Here is a 16,749-nt window from a genome sequence, read left to right as displayed (position 1 = left end):
CATATATTAATATAATATTAAATCAACTATTTATATGGAAAATTATTCGTTCCACAAATTTGAACAATCTTGTTTAGATATTTTAGTAAACATCGCTAAAACCATATTAATATAAAATAAATAATTATATATATATATATATAAATATATCAGATTCAATTTATTATGTGCATAATGTCATTTTTTTAAATTGTTTTATTCACGTAATTTGCTGTCGATGTGTGTCTCATATTCATCCTGTGAGGTGGCATTGTTTACTCATCCTGTGAGGTGGCATTGTTTACTCATCCTGTGAGGTGGCATTGTTTACTCATCCTGTGAGTAGTCAGGGGTCGTACTCGTCCTGTGAGTAGAGTCAGGGGTCGTACTCGTCCTGTGAGTAGAGTCGAGGGTCGTACTCGTCCTGTGAGTAGAGTCGAGGGCCGTACTCGTCCTGTGAGTAGAGTCGAGGGCCGTACCCGTCCTGTGAGTAGAGTCGAGGGCCGTACCCGTCCTGTGAGTAGAGTCGAGGGCCGTACCCGTCCTGTGAGTAGAGTCGAGGGCCGTACCCGTCCTGTGAGTAGAGTCGAGGGCCGTACCCGTCCTGTGAGTAGAGTCGAGGGCCGTACCCGTCCTGTGAGTAGAGTCGAGGGCCGTACCCGTCCTGTGAGTAGAGTCGAGGGCCGTACCCGTCCTGTGAGTAGAGTCGAGGGCCGTACCCGTCCTGTGAGTAGAGTCGAGGGCCGTACCCGTCCTGTGAGTAGAGTCGGGGGCCGTACCCGTCCTGTGAGTAGAGTCGAGGGCCGTACCCGTCCTGTGAGTAGAGTCGGGGGCCGTACCCGTCCTGTGAGGAGAGTCGAGGGCCGTACCCGTCCTGTGAGTAGAGTCGAGGGCCGTACCCGTCCTGTGAGTAGAGTCGGGGGCCGTACCCGTCCTGTGAGTCAGTCAGCCTGTCAGTCCATATACTGATGGATCCCAGGCGGGGGTCAGTAATTCGGCCTTGAGGGAGACCTCGATAAAAGCCTCACGTGTATGAATACACTCTGTCTTTCTGTCCCCCGACACAATGAATTATTATTTACTGTATATATTATACCCACCTATGCTCAAAATAATATACAAATTCCAAAAAATGTCATTATAGAATTAATTTGTGCGCAGAATAAAAGAAAAAACAAAATAAGTGAATACTGTATTTATCGTTTCACTGGGTGGAGGCACTCTGTAAGTCTGCGTTTGGCACTTGTCAATGCCTGGTGCTCAATTTTGTTGACGCTACCTAATTTATTCTCTGATGTTTCACTGATTGGTTTATCACTTGTTTTTCTTTATTTTCATACACAGAGAGCTTTTATATCCATATTTGCATCACGCATGTAAAACTTAGACAATAATTGTTTAAATCTTCATATGATGATAACTGCATACCCCGTGAATCAACAATTGACAATAATCGCTGTCTAAGGGTTAAACATTTTGTGAAACTGGGTTAAAGACCTAGAATAGTGTATTATGGGTAATAAAGAGTGTCTGGAGACTGGAATAAAAAATACCGTCAACCCATGCTACCTGTCATCTTAATATCAGACCTTAGTGGTTCATGGCTCTCATATGAATGAGTAACTGACTTGGGTGTCCAGTAACTAACACCAAATGCATAAGAAAATAAAGTTGTAGAACAAATTGAAAAACACCAACTGAAGAGTACTGACACATCCTGAGTACTGACACATCTAGTACCATTGTCTTGTAATATCAGATCTTAATGCTTGGTAGTTCATGAGAAATGAGCAACTTAACATTGGTATATAGATGGTTATACTGATCAAATTTTGTTACAAATAGATGATAGCCTTGATGTTCAGAGATCTAGTGCCAGTGTCCGGCCAGTATGATATAGAGCATCTCCTTAATTAAGTACTATAATGGTTTTGTTTCCCATTTTTGGGTACAGGCAACCTGTCAAATTTATCAAAGTCCTCCTAAGTCACTGACTAACCTTTCCCTGTATTCAGCTTACAAGACTTGAGTAAGTCCCAGGTTCACGTTCAGGTACAGTACTGTATATTCATTGAGACAAGACAATACATCTCAAAGGAATAGAGTAGCTTGGGCTATTTCTACCCCCTCCCTCCACCCCCCCACTAATTTCCCAGGTACCTGTACCTATTTACTGCTAGATAAACTGGGGTATCAGGTGAAAGGATGCATTTGTTCACTTAGTTTGAAGGGTGTTCGTCATTTTTGCTACTGGTTGACGATTATTCTCTCTGCCTCCTTGCAGTATTTGATGTATAGCTTTAACCCTACAAATCTGCAAGTCGATGAGGGACAATTTCTGACACCTCTGTATGAGCAGTGAGTGACAATTTAATATTTTAAATGTGTAAATTATTATGTCTCTCTCCTACCTGCACTCTAGAGAATACAGATTAAGGCATTTTAGTCAGTCTCAGTAATTTAGATGGTTTGAGTGGATTCTACTGGGAGTGGATTCTACTGTAGCAGTAAAGGACCTCTGTATGCTCTCCAGATCAGTAGTTTCTCCAGCTTTGAAGAGGGCTGTCATTGTGCAACAGTATTCCACTCTAGAGAGCACTAGTGTCTTGAAAAGTATCATCATTAGTATAGCATCTGGTTTCAAAGGTTCTTGTTATCCAACCTGTCATTTTTCTGGCAGTTGTGACAGCTACTTTATTGTGTTCTTTACAGTTAATGTCTTCTGCCATGATTACACCCAAATCCACAGTTGCATAAGAGAAAAAATAGTTCAGATTTCTCTCTATTTTGCTGATAGCCTTTTGGTCTCTATGCCTCTTGTATTTTATGATTTTTGCAGCTTTAGTTCAGTTGTTTTTATTTCTCTACATAGCCTTTTTTGTCGTTCTTGAGATAGGGTGGGGTGTTCAAATTGTTCTGCAATTCATTTTCTTCATCTGTAGAGGGAACGTCGTTCTCGTTCCAGTCTGCATTTCTTCCTTTTTTTTTTTTCTTAGAGCCATGCGGCTTGAGCATATTTCTAGTGCTACCGAGCTTATTTTCTCGAGGCACTAGTTTAGGTTTGCATTTTCTAGCTTTTTTTTCCTAGCTTATATCTGTGAAGTCTTGCTTTATTTGTTCCCAGTTAATCTGTTTGCAGCTCACAGCACTGCCATACAGCTTGTGCACTCACCATCACTTAATAATGATGAAATAAATAGCTTTCATTATTTTGCAATGATAGTGTCATAGACGATCCTGACTGTAATTACCCAAGTGTAGTTACAGGATGAGAGCTATGCTTGTGGTGTCCCGTCTTCCCAGCACTCTTTGTCATGTAACGCTTTGAAACTACTGAAGGCCTCCACCCCCTTCTCCTAACTTGTTCCACCGTCTACCACTCCGTTCACGAAAGTGAATTTTCTTATATTTTTTCAGCAGCTTTGTTTAGTTAGTTCTCTTAGTTCTCTATGACCTCTTGCTCTTGAAGTTCCAGGTCTCAGAAATTCTTCCCTATCAATTTTATTGATTCCCATTAATATTTTGTACGTAGTGATCATATCGATCATATGTGGGGCATAACAACCCACGCCACAACTTCCAAATTATTTGGTAGTTGTGGCTTGGGTTTAATTTAATTATTAGCATTACATTACAGCAGATTGATGAAGCAAAGGACCTTAGAGTCAAAATCCACCACTCACTAAAAGCTGCACAACAGGTAGGAGCAGCAGTCATAATAGCTAACCAAAACCTTGGCATAATTATAATATAGTACTTTTGACCTTAAGGAAAAGAAGGTAATGATTCAACTGTATAAATCTCTGGTGCACCCCCATTTGGATTACTGTATCCAAGCCTGGAGACCTCATTTTTCAGAAGGACATAGCCACTCTGGAGAAAGTGCAACACCTGGCAACAAAAGTCATTCCAGGTCTGAGTCATCTCTTGTATCAGGAATGGTTGAGGGGTCACAGGGCTAACAACACTGCAAACCAGGCATGACAGGATTGATCTCATTGAAACTTTTAAAATACTGAACTAGTTAGAGGATTTTGATCCAGACAATTTCTTCAAAAGGTCAGATGTGTCACAAACAAGGAGCAATGATTTCAAGCTCAACAAACTATAATGTAGGACTGAGAACAGGAGATGCTTTTTACCCACAGGTTTATAAACCCATGGAACTGCTAACCCGCCTAGGCCGTAAATGCCAAAGCTGTGTTAAGTTTTAAAATCTACATGGATAAGATCATTAAGGCAAATGGGGGACCTTCGACAAGCCGCCAGCTTCCTGAGGCCACTATGGTTGGTGGCTCTCTGGTAAATCGGGTAAAATCAGGTAAATGTCTTTGCAACTTTTCCAGTTTGTTGTGCTTCTTAATAAGATATTTATTTACCTGAGTTTACCCAAGGACCACTAATGCTAGTGGCCTTGACGAGGACAGGAAACTAATGGCTTGTCAAAGGTCTCCCCCATTTGTCCTGATGATCTTTTCTATCTGTATTTTAAAACCCAGCAGAGTTTTGACATTTACAGGTTCAGCGGAAAGGCAGTTCCACGGGTTTACAACCTTATGGGTAAAAAAAGCATCTCCTCTTTTCTGTCCTACACTGGGGCTTGTTGTGTTTGAACCCGTTGCTCCTTGTTCATGTTACATTTGATCTTTTGAAGAAAGAGTTGGGATCTATATCGCCTACATTGTACTGTATTTGCAAACTCCTTGAGTGTATAATTAATGTGCATCTCGTGTGGTTCCTGGAGCATCATGACTACTTTTCCCTTCCCAATTTGCTTTTTGCAAAGGTTGCAGCTCCATAGGCATTTTGGTGAACTTGGAAGTTTACATTCATGCTGCCTAAGTTGAGAATTCCTCCATTGTGACAATACCTTTTGACCTGGAGAATGCTTTTGACACCACCTAGATATACAAAATAGCCCCTTTGAAAAGCAGAGGTGCAATAGATATATTGAGAGACAATTCTAGCAGTGTCAAAGGCCCAAGACTTTTTCATCACTCTCACTCTGCACAAGTGGCATAACTGGCAAATCACTCGTAGTGTTCAAAGGAGAGAACTCTGTAAACCCCCTCTAAAAAATACCTAATCAACTAGGCTGTGATTCATACGTCAGGCTGCGAGCAGCTGTGTCAAATGGCCTGTGTGACAAGACCACCAACCAGGAGGCCTGGTGTGAGACTGAGCCACGGGAATGTTGACCTTTGGAATCCCCACAAGGTAAGGCTTCCTCTCTCAACGCTTGTTTCAAGTGATGCTGCTGCTTTCTTTAAATCTTTTCGAAAGTACTAAGGTGTACCCCAAGGTAGTGTTCTGAGCACTACTCTATTTCTGGTTGCCCTGAATGGTCTCCCTTATCCCCTGGCATTTTCTCAACTCTTTACATTGACATCTTCTCAGCTCTTTACATTGACATCCCTCTTTCCTTCAACATCAGCTCCAACCCAGGATTGATAATGTGTCATTCTGCATCACTGATAATGGCTTAAAGTTTTCCATTTATAAGTCTTGTGCTATCACTTTTACTCGGAGCCACGTCATCCCTTGTACCCCATTGTTGCTCTATGGTAATCCCCTTATGTATAGGGATACAATCGAATTCTTAGGGTTGATCTTTAACAACCATTTCTCTTGGTCCCTTCTGAGTTGAATTCTCTAAAGCATTAAGACCTTGCTTAGGATCTAGTCCCATAATTCCTGAAGGCTGATAAGTGCTCACTCTTGTTCTGTCAAAACTTAATTATGGCTGCCCCGCCCAATCCTCAGCCCTTTGTGTCTTGATGACCTGCACCGTACTGGGCTACACCTCGTCTCTGGTGCCTTTCGTTCTTCCCCCCTGCCCAAAGCTTGTAGTTTTGAAATCGGCATCCTGTCTCTACCAGATCGTCATGATCATTATTCCCTTTGCTGCCTCACAATCCCTACATCATCTTCACTCTTAGGTGTGCAATTCTTTGACCACTGCTCCTCAGGAGGGCCCTGCTTCCTCTCGCCACCTTCCTTTTGTCTGCTAGAATGGCTCGTTTGAAAGTTTTCTCTTGGTTCACACTGACAGCATCTCTCCTGATATTCTTGCTTTGCCTCCATGAAGTGTCTCACTTGTGAAATTTTGTAGGACCCTAACCTGCATGTTGAAGGCTTATATTCCTACTGTTTTGAAAGCCCTTTTTCTTCACCATTTTTCCTCTTTTTTTTCCAACTACATTGCTGTGTTCACTGATGTATCTAAGTGAGCCAACAGTGTTGGCCACTCTGTTGTTTCCCTGATCGGTCCTATATGTGCCGCCTACCCTTCGAGACTAGCACTTTCACAGAAGAACAGCAGTTATGTATGCTTATGAGCTGCTTTCTTTACCTCAACATTCCTTTGTTGTTGTGGTTAACTCGTGAAGTGCCCCCATTGTTCTAGAATCTTTTAACCCTTTACATCCTGTGGTGGTCAAAATCCATTACTGGCTATTTGTTATCAATGTAAGAGATATAAGGCAGTTGAATTTTTCTGGGTTCCCAGCCATATCAGAGTTCCTTTGAATGAACTTGTAGACGCCAACACTAAGGAGGCCATCATACTTGCAATATTTCCCGTAAGTGATTCTCTATTTGGATTTTTACCCAGTCATTCATACAGCTGCATCACTTATGAACCCATCCCTGCCCTTGTGTGGCAGTGCACAATAGAAAGTTGTTTTCACATATCCATACATTAAAACATTGATTGTAACCATGATATATATGTGCTTCAGCCTACAGTTTAGACCTATTGTCTTATGTATGACCCTCTGTCCTGCGTGACAGTGAATACCAGCATTATCCTCACTTTAATAATACTTTATCAAAATCCTCAGATTAGGCAAAATTGTAATTAATTTTGTCAATAAAGATGTTAATAATAATAAGTCATTCATACTGCAGTCCTGACCATTGGCAGGGTCATTTGGCTGGTTATCTTGAGATCTTGATATGATTTCGGGACTTAGCGTCCCTGCGGCTCGGTCCTTGACCAGGCTTCCTTTTTGTTAAACACCCTCAGGAAATCATCTCAAGATAGCCTGTAGCAGCTGTCTAACTCCAAGGTACCTATTTACTGCTAGATGAACAGGTGCATCAGGGTAAAAGAAACTCGTCGCATTTGTTTCCGCCTCCACCGGGGATCAAACCCAGAACCTCAGGACTACGAATCCGAAACACTGTCTACGCAGCTGTCAGGCCCCCCTCAGCTGGTGTTTCAGGTAATAAACTGTGTTCTTAAATGTAATATTTCATAATATCTTTGCTTTTTTCCTGCTACCGTAATAGGCGATGGGAAATGGCTTTGCTAGGTTGCGTATTGGTCACACCAGCTTGACCCGTGGCCACTTAACGGAACAGTGTCCTGCTCCCTTTTGTCAAAGTTATTTGTGGACCTTTTTAATTGCCCTGATTTTTTGGGGTTTTGTCTTGCTTCCCTTTTAATAAGAGGCAAACAACTCCCTATGGAGTCATTTGCCTCTTGTTAGAATCCTTGGTGAGTTTGATACCTTTGATATTCACCTCATCTCCTTTTGTTCTTGTATCGTCATCTTGAGTGACATATTGCACCTTTTGAATATCTCGTGGCAGACAATGCTACATAGTCTTTCCGGCTTTGCACCTATTTTGATAATTAGTTACCCCAACTAATTCTGTCCATTTCCTCCCACTTCCTTGACAGGGGTTGAGCCCCAAGTTCACAGTGGCGACTTCCTTGTCAGCTAAAGTGGTTCCTTCTTTCATCGAGCCCTAAGTATTTTGATATTTGTCACATGTTCTGATGAGTTACACATACATAAGCACCTTATTGACTTTTGTAGATGCCTACATTACTTTTAACCCCATCTGAACTGACACATGTCATTGCAGCCCCTTTCTCAGAAGGCAGCTACCTGCATAACTGCTTTGTCCTGCATTGGCAAGACCCTAATTTGGGTCTCCAAAAATGTCCAATTAAATGCTAGCATTGGCACAGTCATTCATCCCCACCGTGTAACTAGAAACAGGAAACTCAAAAAACTGCCATGAGGATATTAAATATCCAAGGTTATTCTGTTCTCCAGATGGAAACATTTACTCGACACCCTCGTGGTCATCAACCCCTTATAGTAGTTAAGATTACTTTTAATGGTAGGTGATTGAAAATTTGAACATTGGTTCCTCGAAGTGCAGTAGCAAGATGTTTTTTTGCCCTCCTCGTGTGGTGACCCTGGTCATTCTAAGACAGAGTACTCTTCTCCCCAAGCTTGCTGCATCAGCTGCAGTGAGGGCCCACCCTGCCTTCTACACATGCATGCATGCACTATAAATTTGAACAAGCCAGCCTCAACACTGCAATCGTATATCTTTCCCCGAGGCAAATTCACTGTCTTAACACTATCATGACATGCTTATGCATTGCATCACAGTACTCTTCCCACCTTTCTCTTCCTCAGAACACAATCATTTCCAGGCCCTGACACCTTTACCACTCGCCTATAACATGAGGCCGAGGGAGTTGTAATTTAAAACTCCAAACATGTGCAATCACCTTTAATTCCGCTAGTCATATTTCCAATAGGCATCGTAATTGAATACTGCAGGGAAACTTGGGCAAGATCTGAGCAATTGCTATTTTCACTACTTTGCATATTTTTGGTATAAAGTCAATTTAAAATGTATAAAACTTCCAAATATGTGATATCATCACCCTGAATTCCGCTAAAAAATAACGTTCGTCATATTTCGGATAGCCATTTTATTTTTAAAGTTGGGGGGGGGGGGAGCAAAATCTGAACATAGCTGTCCCACTTGTAGTCGCACCTTGTAGAATGTCCTGATGTTCCAATGCCCCTTGAATCCTTGGTGAATCTGATACTGCAGTTTTGATATCGCTCGTCTTGTCTTTGTTCTCGTATTGGCATTCTAGTGATATTTAGCACTTGAATAACCAGCAACTTGCTTTATTTTGATAATTACAGTATTTGAAAGGTGCTTCATACTCTAAAGCTTCCCCTCACATAGCCCAGGTTGACAACCCCTGAAATGTAAATATATACAAGAACATTTTAATATTGTTGTTCACATCTGAGGGAGGGATATTGAGGGAGCCGGTCGGCCGAGCGGACAGCACGCTGGACTTGTGATCCCGGGCGCCAGTGAGAAACAATGGGCAAAGTTTCTTTCACCCTATGCTCCTGTTACCTAACAGTAAAATAGGTACCTGGGTGTTAGTCAGCTGTCACGGGCTGCTTCCTGGGGGTGGAGGCCTGGTCGAGGACCAGGCCACAGGGACACTAAAGCCCAGAAATCATCTCAAGATAACCACATAACTTCATTAACATGATGCCTGTACTGTATCATGTTAATACATAATGGTAAATAATAATAATCACTATAATACTCATTTTTATTTCTTCTAGGTAGAAGAATGATAGAATTTGGCGTACATTATAAACAAGCACTACTGTACAACAGAACTGTTGCTTTGCAACTAGTCTTAAATGTATAAAACCAATAATTTCTTTTAAACAAAGTTAGTAGATACAAATATCAAGGAACAGGACGGTCTTTTGGCATCCATTAAACAACTAATATGTACAATGTGGCACTAATAATTCTTGCTGGGTAAATGTACTATCTACCCTGAATGTCCAAACGTTATCATTTAGTGGGCCCACTTGTCCAGCTGCCAGTGGGGGCATTATATTCACTAATAAACAGTAAACAAATTACTATGGACTAAAGTATTCCATGATTGGTTGTGCTGCCCAACCTTCAAAACCATTTGGCTTCTTATGTAATTAAAGCAAGTGTTAAAAGATAGGACTGCAGAGTATAAAAAGATGAGCGGGAGCACAGCCGTGTGTAAATGTGGGCACAAGCTTTTCCTTAGTTAATAATTATTCATATAACTGAAAAAATTACCAGAACATGCCAAGCATAAAAGCATCACAGAATAAAACTGTATACACAGAGATAATAAGAAGTCATAATATGTCAAACATGATGTCAAACTATACCCCGCAAGAAAAGCCATTATATGAATATCATAAAATGTCAGAGAAGATGGTTGTCTTCCAAATGGTACGAGGTGTTTTTCATGCATACAATACGTATCTTATTTACTTACAGGACATACTTGGTTGACAGATACACGCTCTTCCTTGAATCCATGAGATATAAGGAGAGTTGTGTTTTGTTATTACAAGTAAACAGCAAACTCAAACATGTATTTGAGCAAGTACTGCCATGATATTCATTGCACTGTCAGATTATAAACTTAAAAGAAAAAAGCCTCAGGATAATAATATATTAAATAAAATTACACTGTATTTATGCCCATTTCTTGCAGAATTTAAGTGCCCACTAAATGTCCATGTTAGTTCTGCAAGACAGCATTGCTGCCTCTGCTAGTATCCTCAAATAAAAACTCTGGCTACAATATACAGTTCATTATGTGCTTCATCTAATACTCCTCACATTAACTTTCGCACATAAATAAATATTGGGACACAAATCACAAGTCATATTAACACACATATGACACCATTCACAAAATGCCAGCAGAATGTTCATCCCATATCACTTTACAGCTCCTGTATATATAATGAAATACTGGCTTTGGAGATACAAGTATTCATTATGCCATAATTCTCTCCTGTTACAGTAATGCAAAATACCCGATTTTAGATGGGAAAACTCGTAAACAATATCTTAAGTTGTTTGCATCACTAGGTAAATGAACGAGTTTGGCAGAAGTTTCATTCTTTGCTGAAGAATATTGTGTCTGTCTTCTAAATTTGCCTCTTAAATTGTATTCCTTGGTTACATTGTTTCTATGTAGAATTATGAATTCCTTAACACATTGAAGTGATTTAGTTCATTAACATCACCTGCAGTTATTACACTTACTACAATGGTCTTGGAATTCAAATTACGTTCTACAAATGTCGATCATTTAAACACTCAACAAGAACCTCATTAAGTTCACTGCTTCTTGAACATAGTTTCCCTTAACGCTTGCTGTTGCTCTTCTCCCAGCTTGATTTTGTCGTCTATTTCTCTCGCGTCCATTATGAGTTTCGCCTTCATTTTGATGAAATGGTCATAATCTGCATACTGATCCTCGGTCATATACTGATTTAGCACCTTAGACACCTGAAAAAGATATGACACATAAGTTTCATAAAACGATATAGGACAATGACTAGCACACCTGAAAGATTGGTGGCAATACTGTATGATGCATCTTAAGCTTCACACTAATATGCATACAGGATGTTCCTGAATGTACCTATTTGTATTCCATAAACTATTTTAAAATTTTGGCAATTATGCATGCATGCATGCATGTATGATGTATTTGTATTGTACTGTACGGTATATGCTTTATTACTGATGATCAGAAAACATCTGCCAAATATCCAAACATTATAGACAGCTTTGCTAGACACCTCCAGAATACATTCAAATGTAAAATGGACATGGCAAGTACCAAGCATTAAACAAAGATTTATTTAATAATTGCAAGCAAATGGAGGTCAACCCTGACCCACCTATAACCTTCCTTGAACCACCAATCATCCTGCAGAATCTGGCAAGCCTAACCTTAAGCATCTCGCCTCCAACCACAGACACTTTGCCATACATGTTATTTGTACTGTACTGATATTACACGATATTTTATTTAATCAGTGCAAACGTTTGTGTAAGAGCTAATGTTTATAGATTTATAAAAGACAAATACCTTTGGTTAACACTTTAAATTATCAAGCACAGAAGTAATGATTTAGCAGCTAGTGTTGAAAACAGAACTCATTTTTTTAATAAAAAACTGCAATTCACATACGTAATATTGGTAATATTTTGACAATCAGAAGTAATCAAAGTTCTAGTCAAAGCCAACAGCATAAACAAACTACAAAACAATGAACAAGAAAAAGCCTCAGGAGCCTTTGGATCACTCGCCTGTATTGCTCTGCGATCAATGTTCTCCTTGAGCTTTTTGGCCTCCTCTAGCTGCTCTTTCAGTTTGTCCCGCTTGCTCTCAAGAATCCGCTGTAAAGGAATTATACAGTATAAGAAAGCTTTGAATAATACAGTACATGAATAACAAGATACAATTTACAAACTACAATTACTATTTATGTGGATGTGTCAGCAACAGTAAATTTTTTTAATGTCAATAGTGAACAAATGGAAGGCAGGAAGTGAGGTGGTCATGTAGCTGTGCCATGTGCAGATGTGTACCGGTGCCATGTGTAGGTGTAGCATGCCTTGTGTTGTACACTATGTATTTAGTGTGTTCCCTTCTACATACTTGATTGTCTACAGACAAAAGCTATACCCTGAAGCATGCACTTGTGATTGAACCTTTTGCCTAGTACTAATAATTAAATATAGTTCAGAATGTTAGCTTAATGTAAGGTACACAAATATATTGAACAGAAATAAAAAAAAAATTGATAAACAATAAATGATCATTGGTTTAATGCAAAGCCACCTCTAGTATGTAGCCAACTCAGGCCACGAGAAAAAATCTGGCACAGAAATTTTAAATAAACTTATATAATTGTATCAACCGAGAAATATGTATGTTTGTGAAAATTGTCCATCTTATTACTGTAATATTGTAAAATGACAACATGAACCACCATACTTTGCAAGATATAACTCACACTAAATCAATTTTGGATATTATTCTTTAAATTAATATTACATAACATTTACATTACAGCTTTTATTTTTATTTTTTACAGGAATTACAAGTATGTACTGGCATAGTACCACCATGCAGGTGTCTGCTGGAAAAGTGAGTTAAGCAGACACAGCTAATTGTCACATTGCCTCCAAAGTATTTATCTTTATATTGTACTATGTTTATTAGCCAAATAAAGAATTAAAATTTTTAATTTAAATTTGCCTCTGTAACTGCATACAGTACATACCTTCTCCTCTGGATCAGCATCGTCAACAAGCATAATGAGGGCATTTTCTGCCCGAGCAAGTCTGCCTGAAAGCCCCAGAAGTAGGGAAGTAATCTTATCAATCTCTTCAACATGTAGCTTATATTTCTCAGACTCTGCTAGCCTGGCTCTAGCCTCCACTCTCGATGTCACCTCTGTTCCTAGCTCTTGGTTGAGACGCATTTCCTCCTTGATAGCTTCTCGTTCAGCTCGCAGGATTTCAAGCTTACGTCCAATGCTTGTCACTAGCTCCTCCTATCATTGTAAAGAAGAAATAAAATATATATACTGTATATTTTTTACAATTATGTATAATAATTACATTAACTTAGATTCATTAACATGTAAACCATTTTCTTACTAGTCAAATGAACTAGATAAAAAACACAAACCTTCTTCTTATGGAGTTGCTGCTGGTCGGTGAGAGGGGTGATTCCATCATGCAAATTGTTGTTACTACCCCGCAGTCGTGTCAACATCTTCGCCTTACTCTCGGATGTTGTGAAGTAGGCGGAGTCAGCCGGTAATGGTGCTTTATCATTTGACCTGTTCAAAAATATAATACTGCCATTAACCCCTGCATTCTACATGGATAATACTGTATTGAGGTTTATAAGGAATTTTATTACTTTTTTAACATTTCATATGCCAAGTTTTCACCACAATGAAAATCTACGTACTCTAACACACATTTCTAAAAATTTTTTACTCTGGTGTGAATTGTCGCCTATATTTAACCTAACCCTGATCCATATTTGCTTACAAGGTGTCCACAAGGATGTAAGCATTGGAGGAACTGTGACACAGACTCGTCTGGGATGATCCTATCAAATTCTTTTCACTCTGAGCCCGATGAAGGTTAAGTTGCCTGTAAACCATCTATCTGATACTATCTTCTTGAAAGTCACTCAATACCAGATGCTTTTCCATTACTTGTTTACTAATTAAGACGTCCGAGAGATCTATGCAGCAATTTTTCTATGGTAATTATAAAATAAAATGCCTAACGACGTACACACTTGTGTACGATCGGTACACAATATTAGTATAAATGTTCACAAACTAAATTTTGTGTGTGTACAACTTCCCCGCCGTTCACTGCACTGACTGGTTGTGAGTGAACTACAGGTGGCAAACCTCAGGGCCTTCCATAATCATGCCATCCCAACCATTCAAACTCTACCTTATACATAGCAGGAATTGTACCTTGAATGGCTTTAAATAAAATATGCAGGGCTGAAATTATATGGAATTAATTACAACTAGACTTAGAGAGAGGATCAGGGGTAAAATGTTTGCAATAAAATTCATATGTAATATTTTTACTCAATCTAGAGAAGTGTGGCAGCTATGAGCACAGATGTTACAGCTGCATATCGAGAGAGTAGCACGCAGGTGTGGAATGAACAGGTGGAGCTCTACTCACTAACACAGTTTACTCCTAGGGTTTACACTAGGGTGAAGTTATTCATAGGAGTTTTCAACGGTATATCTTACAAATATTTTTGACTGATCCTACATTTATTTCCAGATTGTGCATGTGCAGTGTATAAAGGGAATGAAATGATCATGACTAGTACACAGAGATTGAACAACTGGGCAAGCACGACACAGACCGAGCTATTGGGTATTTATCTAGCCACTGAATACCTTAAGCTCAATGGTGGTGGAGTTATTTTCTGTGACTCTAAAAGTGCTCTGCAGTCCTTAAATAACCCATCACAATGTATGTCGGAAGTAGCTTGTAATATTAAATGGAATGTAATTTTTGCCAATGATAATAATTCTTGTATAAAATTTGTGTGGATCCCATCCCATGTTGGAGTTGAAAAACATGACTTTGTAGATCAATTGGCCAATGAGGCTTGCAGGAAAGAAAACATTGATTATGATTTTGGACTATCTAATGCAGTTATTAGAAACATACAAATTAAAGAAATTAATTCAGATTTAGAAGAACTAAGAAATGCACAGAGACCTGAAAGCTGCAGTATTAAAAGTTATGACAAGTTCTGTAATAATAGGTATTTGTATGGTCAGCACAGTAACCGGACCAGGCAATGTGATGTAGTAATCGCGCGAATTCGCCTTGGCTATAGACACATCTGGCAGGTTAGTGAGGCTGAGCCACTACCAGAATATTCAGATTGTAAACTCTGTGATAAACCTTTAATGCATTCACTAGAACACTATATTGATGAATGTGAAACCGTAAAGGACTTTAGACCTCCTGGCCTATTGTACCACCAACTGTGTAACTATTTTATTGACTCAGGTGTTCTGGACGACATCCTAACAATTTACCCAAAATTTGCTTGTCCATTTTAAAGAATGAAGAACAATTTCTACTTATATTCTAAGCTGTATCACTTATGAACCCATCCCTGCACTTGTGTGGCAGTGCACAATAGAAAGTTGTTTTCACATATCCACACATTAAAACATTGATTGTAACCGTGATATATATGTGCTTCAGCCTACAGTTTAGGCCTATTGTCTTATGTATGACCCTCTGTCCTGCGTGACAGTGAATACTAGCATTAACCTCAATTTAATAAGACTATCAAAATCCTCAGATTAGGCAAAATTGTAATTAATTTTGTCAATAAAGATGTTAATAATAATAACATTTATTTCCATTACACAATTCTGACTCGACTTCATTAAGATAGGATTTGGGCCTGAATTTAGCGTTTAAACCAACTATCACTTGCTGGATCATTCTGTTGTGGAAGCGAGCTTTTATTCCCGAATTAAGCACAAACAGAAGCTAGCAAACATCCTTTAATAAGCTAGAGTATTTTTTTTACAAAGATAACAGAGAACATTCACAACATTTCACGTCTGCAAATACATAAAAGTGGCCATGACGGAATCATAATATGGAAGAATTGGGGGACATTCAGTTAATAAAGATTATAAAATAAACTTCTCTTTCCAACTCACATTTCAGTAATGTTGGGGGTCTCGCCGTTGGTGGTGTGTTGGGTGGTGTTGGGCGGCATGGTCCTGGGCGTGTGATGGCGGCTCAGGTCAGGGTGGTGGGCGTGGGTGCTCGAGATATAGTCCTTCCTCAGCTCCAAGTTGAATACCCCTTGCATGTAGTGGGCTGCAGTCTTGTGCTCCGGTCCAGGGGCTGTGGGCAGGAAAAGGTCACCCTCAATATCAACTCAATTAAGGAGAATCCTAATGAAATCACTTCAGCACAATAATTAATTAGACCTAATATAATAAAGTATCCCATGTTTATTAAGCTGAAACTCTTAATACGCCATGTCATTATTATTTGAAATATTACCGAGCACAGACTACAAACAAATTCTTCAAGCCTAGACAAGTTACATTTTTCTGGGACGAAACCAGACAAGCTAAGTTTATTCTGATTTTCTACTAACCGTTTCTATGTCTTCCCAGTTAATATCTAAATTTTCGTTTTAAATAGTATGTTTCCTCCACCGTAGTTCAGCCAAACATCCCCCACAAGCATGTTTCTGCGAAGCTACATAAGCACTTATATCCAAATATAGATATACAAACTTTTTTATTACATAATTATTAGCACAAGTGTGTAACTTTCGTATGGCTTACTTCCCTCTAATAAACTAAAACTAAATTGTTTAGTTATATCTGAACACAAACACTATCAAATCACGCATGCGCCATTATGTCAAGGCCAGGTATGCCACACAAGTGAAGCCTCTTATCACCACCACGTTCCTCCTGACAACATGCTAAGCCTATTAGCAAACATATCTCAACGAAGTCCCTTTTCTGATCAAGACCCATTCCTATAAAATTAATAAATGCACAACGGCGA

At 39.3% G+C, this 16,749-nt stretch overlaps 1 protein-coding gene and 1 long non-coding RNA gene across 6 annotated transcripts in view; one reads left to right on the top strand and one right to left on the bottom strand.

Annotated features, from left to right (window-relative positions):
- Positions 1 to 220: 220 nt before the first annotated feature.
- On the top strand, positions 221 to 15,855 carry LOC123752104 (uncharacterized). 3 transcript variants are annotated; one of them, XR_011229798.1, is made up of 4 exons: positions 221 to 317; positions 4,766 to 6,560; positions 7,007 to 7,205; positions 12,726 to 12,878. It is a non-coding gene; the product is annotated as an uncharacterized lncRNA (long non-coding RNA). The 3 variants fall into 3 exon arrangements; XR_011229797.1 differs by lacking the exon at positions 221 to 317 and adding an exon at positions 14,464 to 15,855 and having other exon boundaries at positions 324 to 6,560; positions 12,726 to 12,778; XR_011229796.1 differs by lacking the exon at positions 221 to 317 and having other exon boundaries at positions 324 to 6,560.
- LOC123752012 (protein Shroom) overlaps positions 9,360 to 16,749 on the bottom strand; it is a 428,159-nt gene continuing 420,769 nt past the window's right edge. For all 3 annotated transcript variants that reach the window (XM_069332265.1, XM_069332274.1, XM_069332277.1), the window contains 5 exons: positions 15,879 to 16,068; positions 13,325 to 13,478; positions 12,915 to 13,187; positions 11,935 to 12,024; positions 9,360 to 11,124 (listed from right to left, as the gene is read on the bottom strand). In XM_069332265.1, coding sequence (XP_069188366.1) covers positions 10,954 to 11,124; positions 11,935 to 12,024; positions 12,915 to 13,187; positions 13,325 to 13,478; positions 15,879 to 16,068 — 878 coding nt within the window. In that variant the 3' untranslated portion in view covers positions 9,360 to 10,953. The remainder of the gene's footprint in view (positions 11,125 to 11,934; positions 12,025 to 12,914; positions 13,188 to 13,324; positions 13,479 to 15,878; positions 16,069 to 16,749) is intronic.

Source organism: Procambarus clarkii, chromosome 4 (assembly GCF_040958095.1).
Source record: "Procambarus clarkii isolate CNS0578487 chromosome 4, FALCON_Pclarkii_2.0, whole genome shotgun sequence".
Lineage (NCBI taxonomy): Eukaryota > Metazoa > Arthropoda > Malacostraca > Decapoda > Cambaridae > Procambarus > Procambarus clarkii.
The sequence above is the reverse complement of the archived record's forward strand: the minus strand, read 5'-3'. Positions and strand labels throughout refer to the sequence as shown.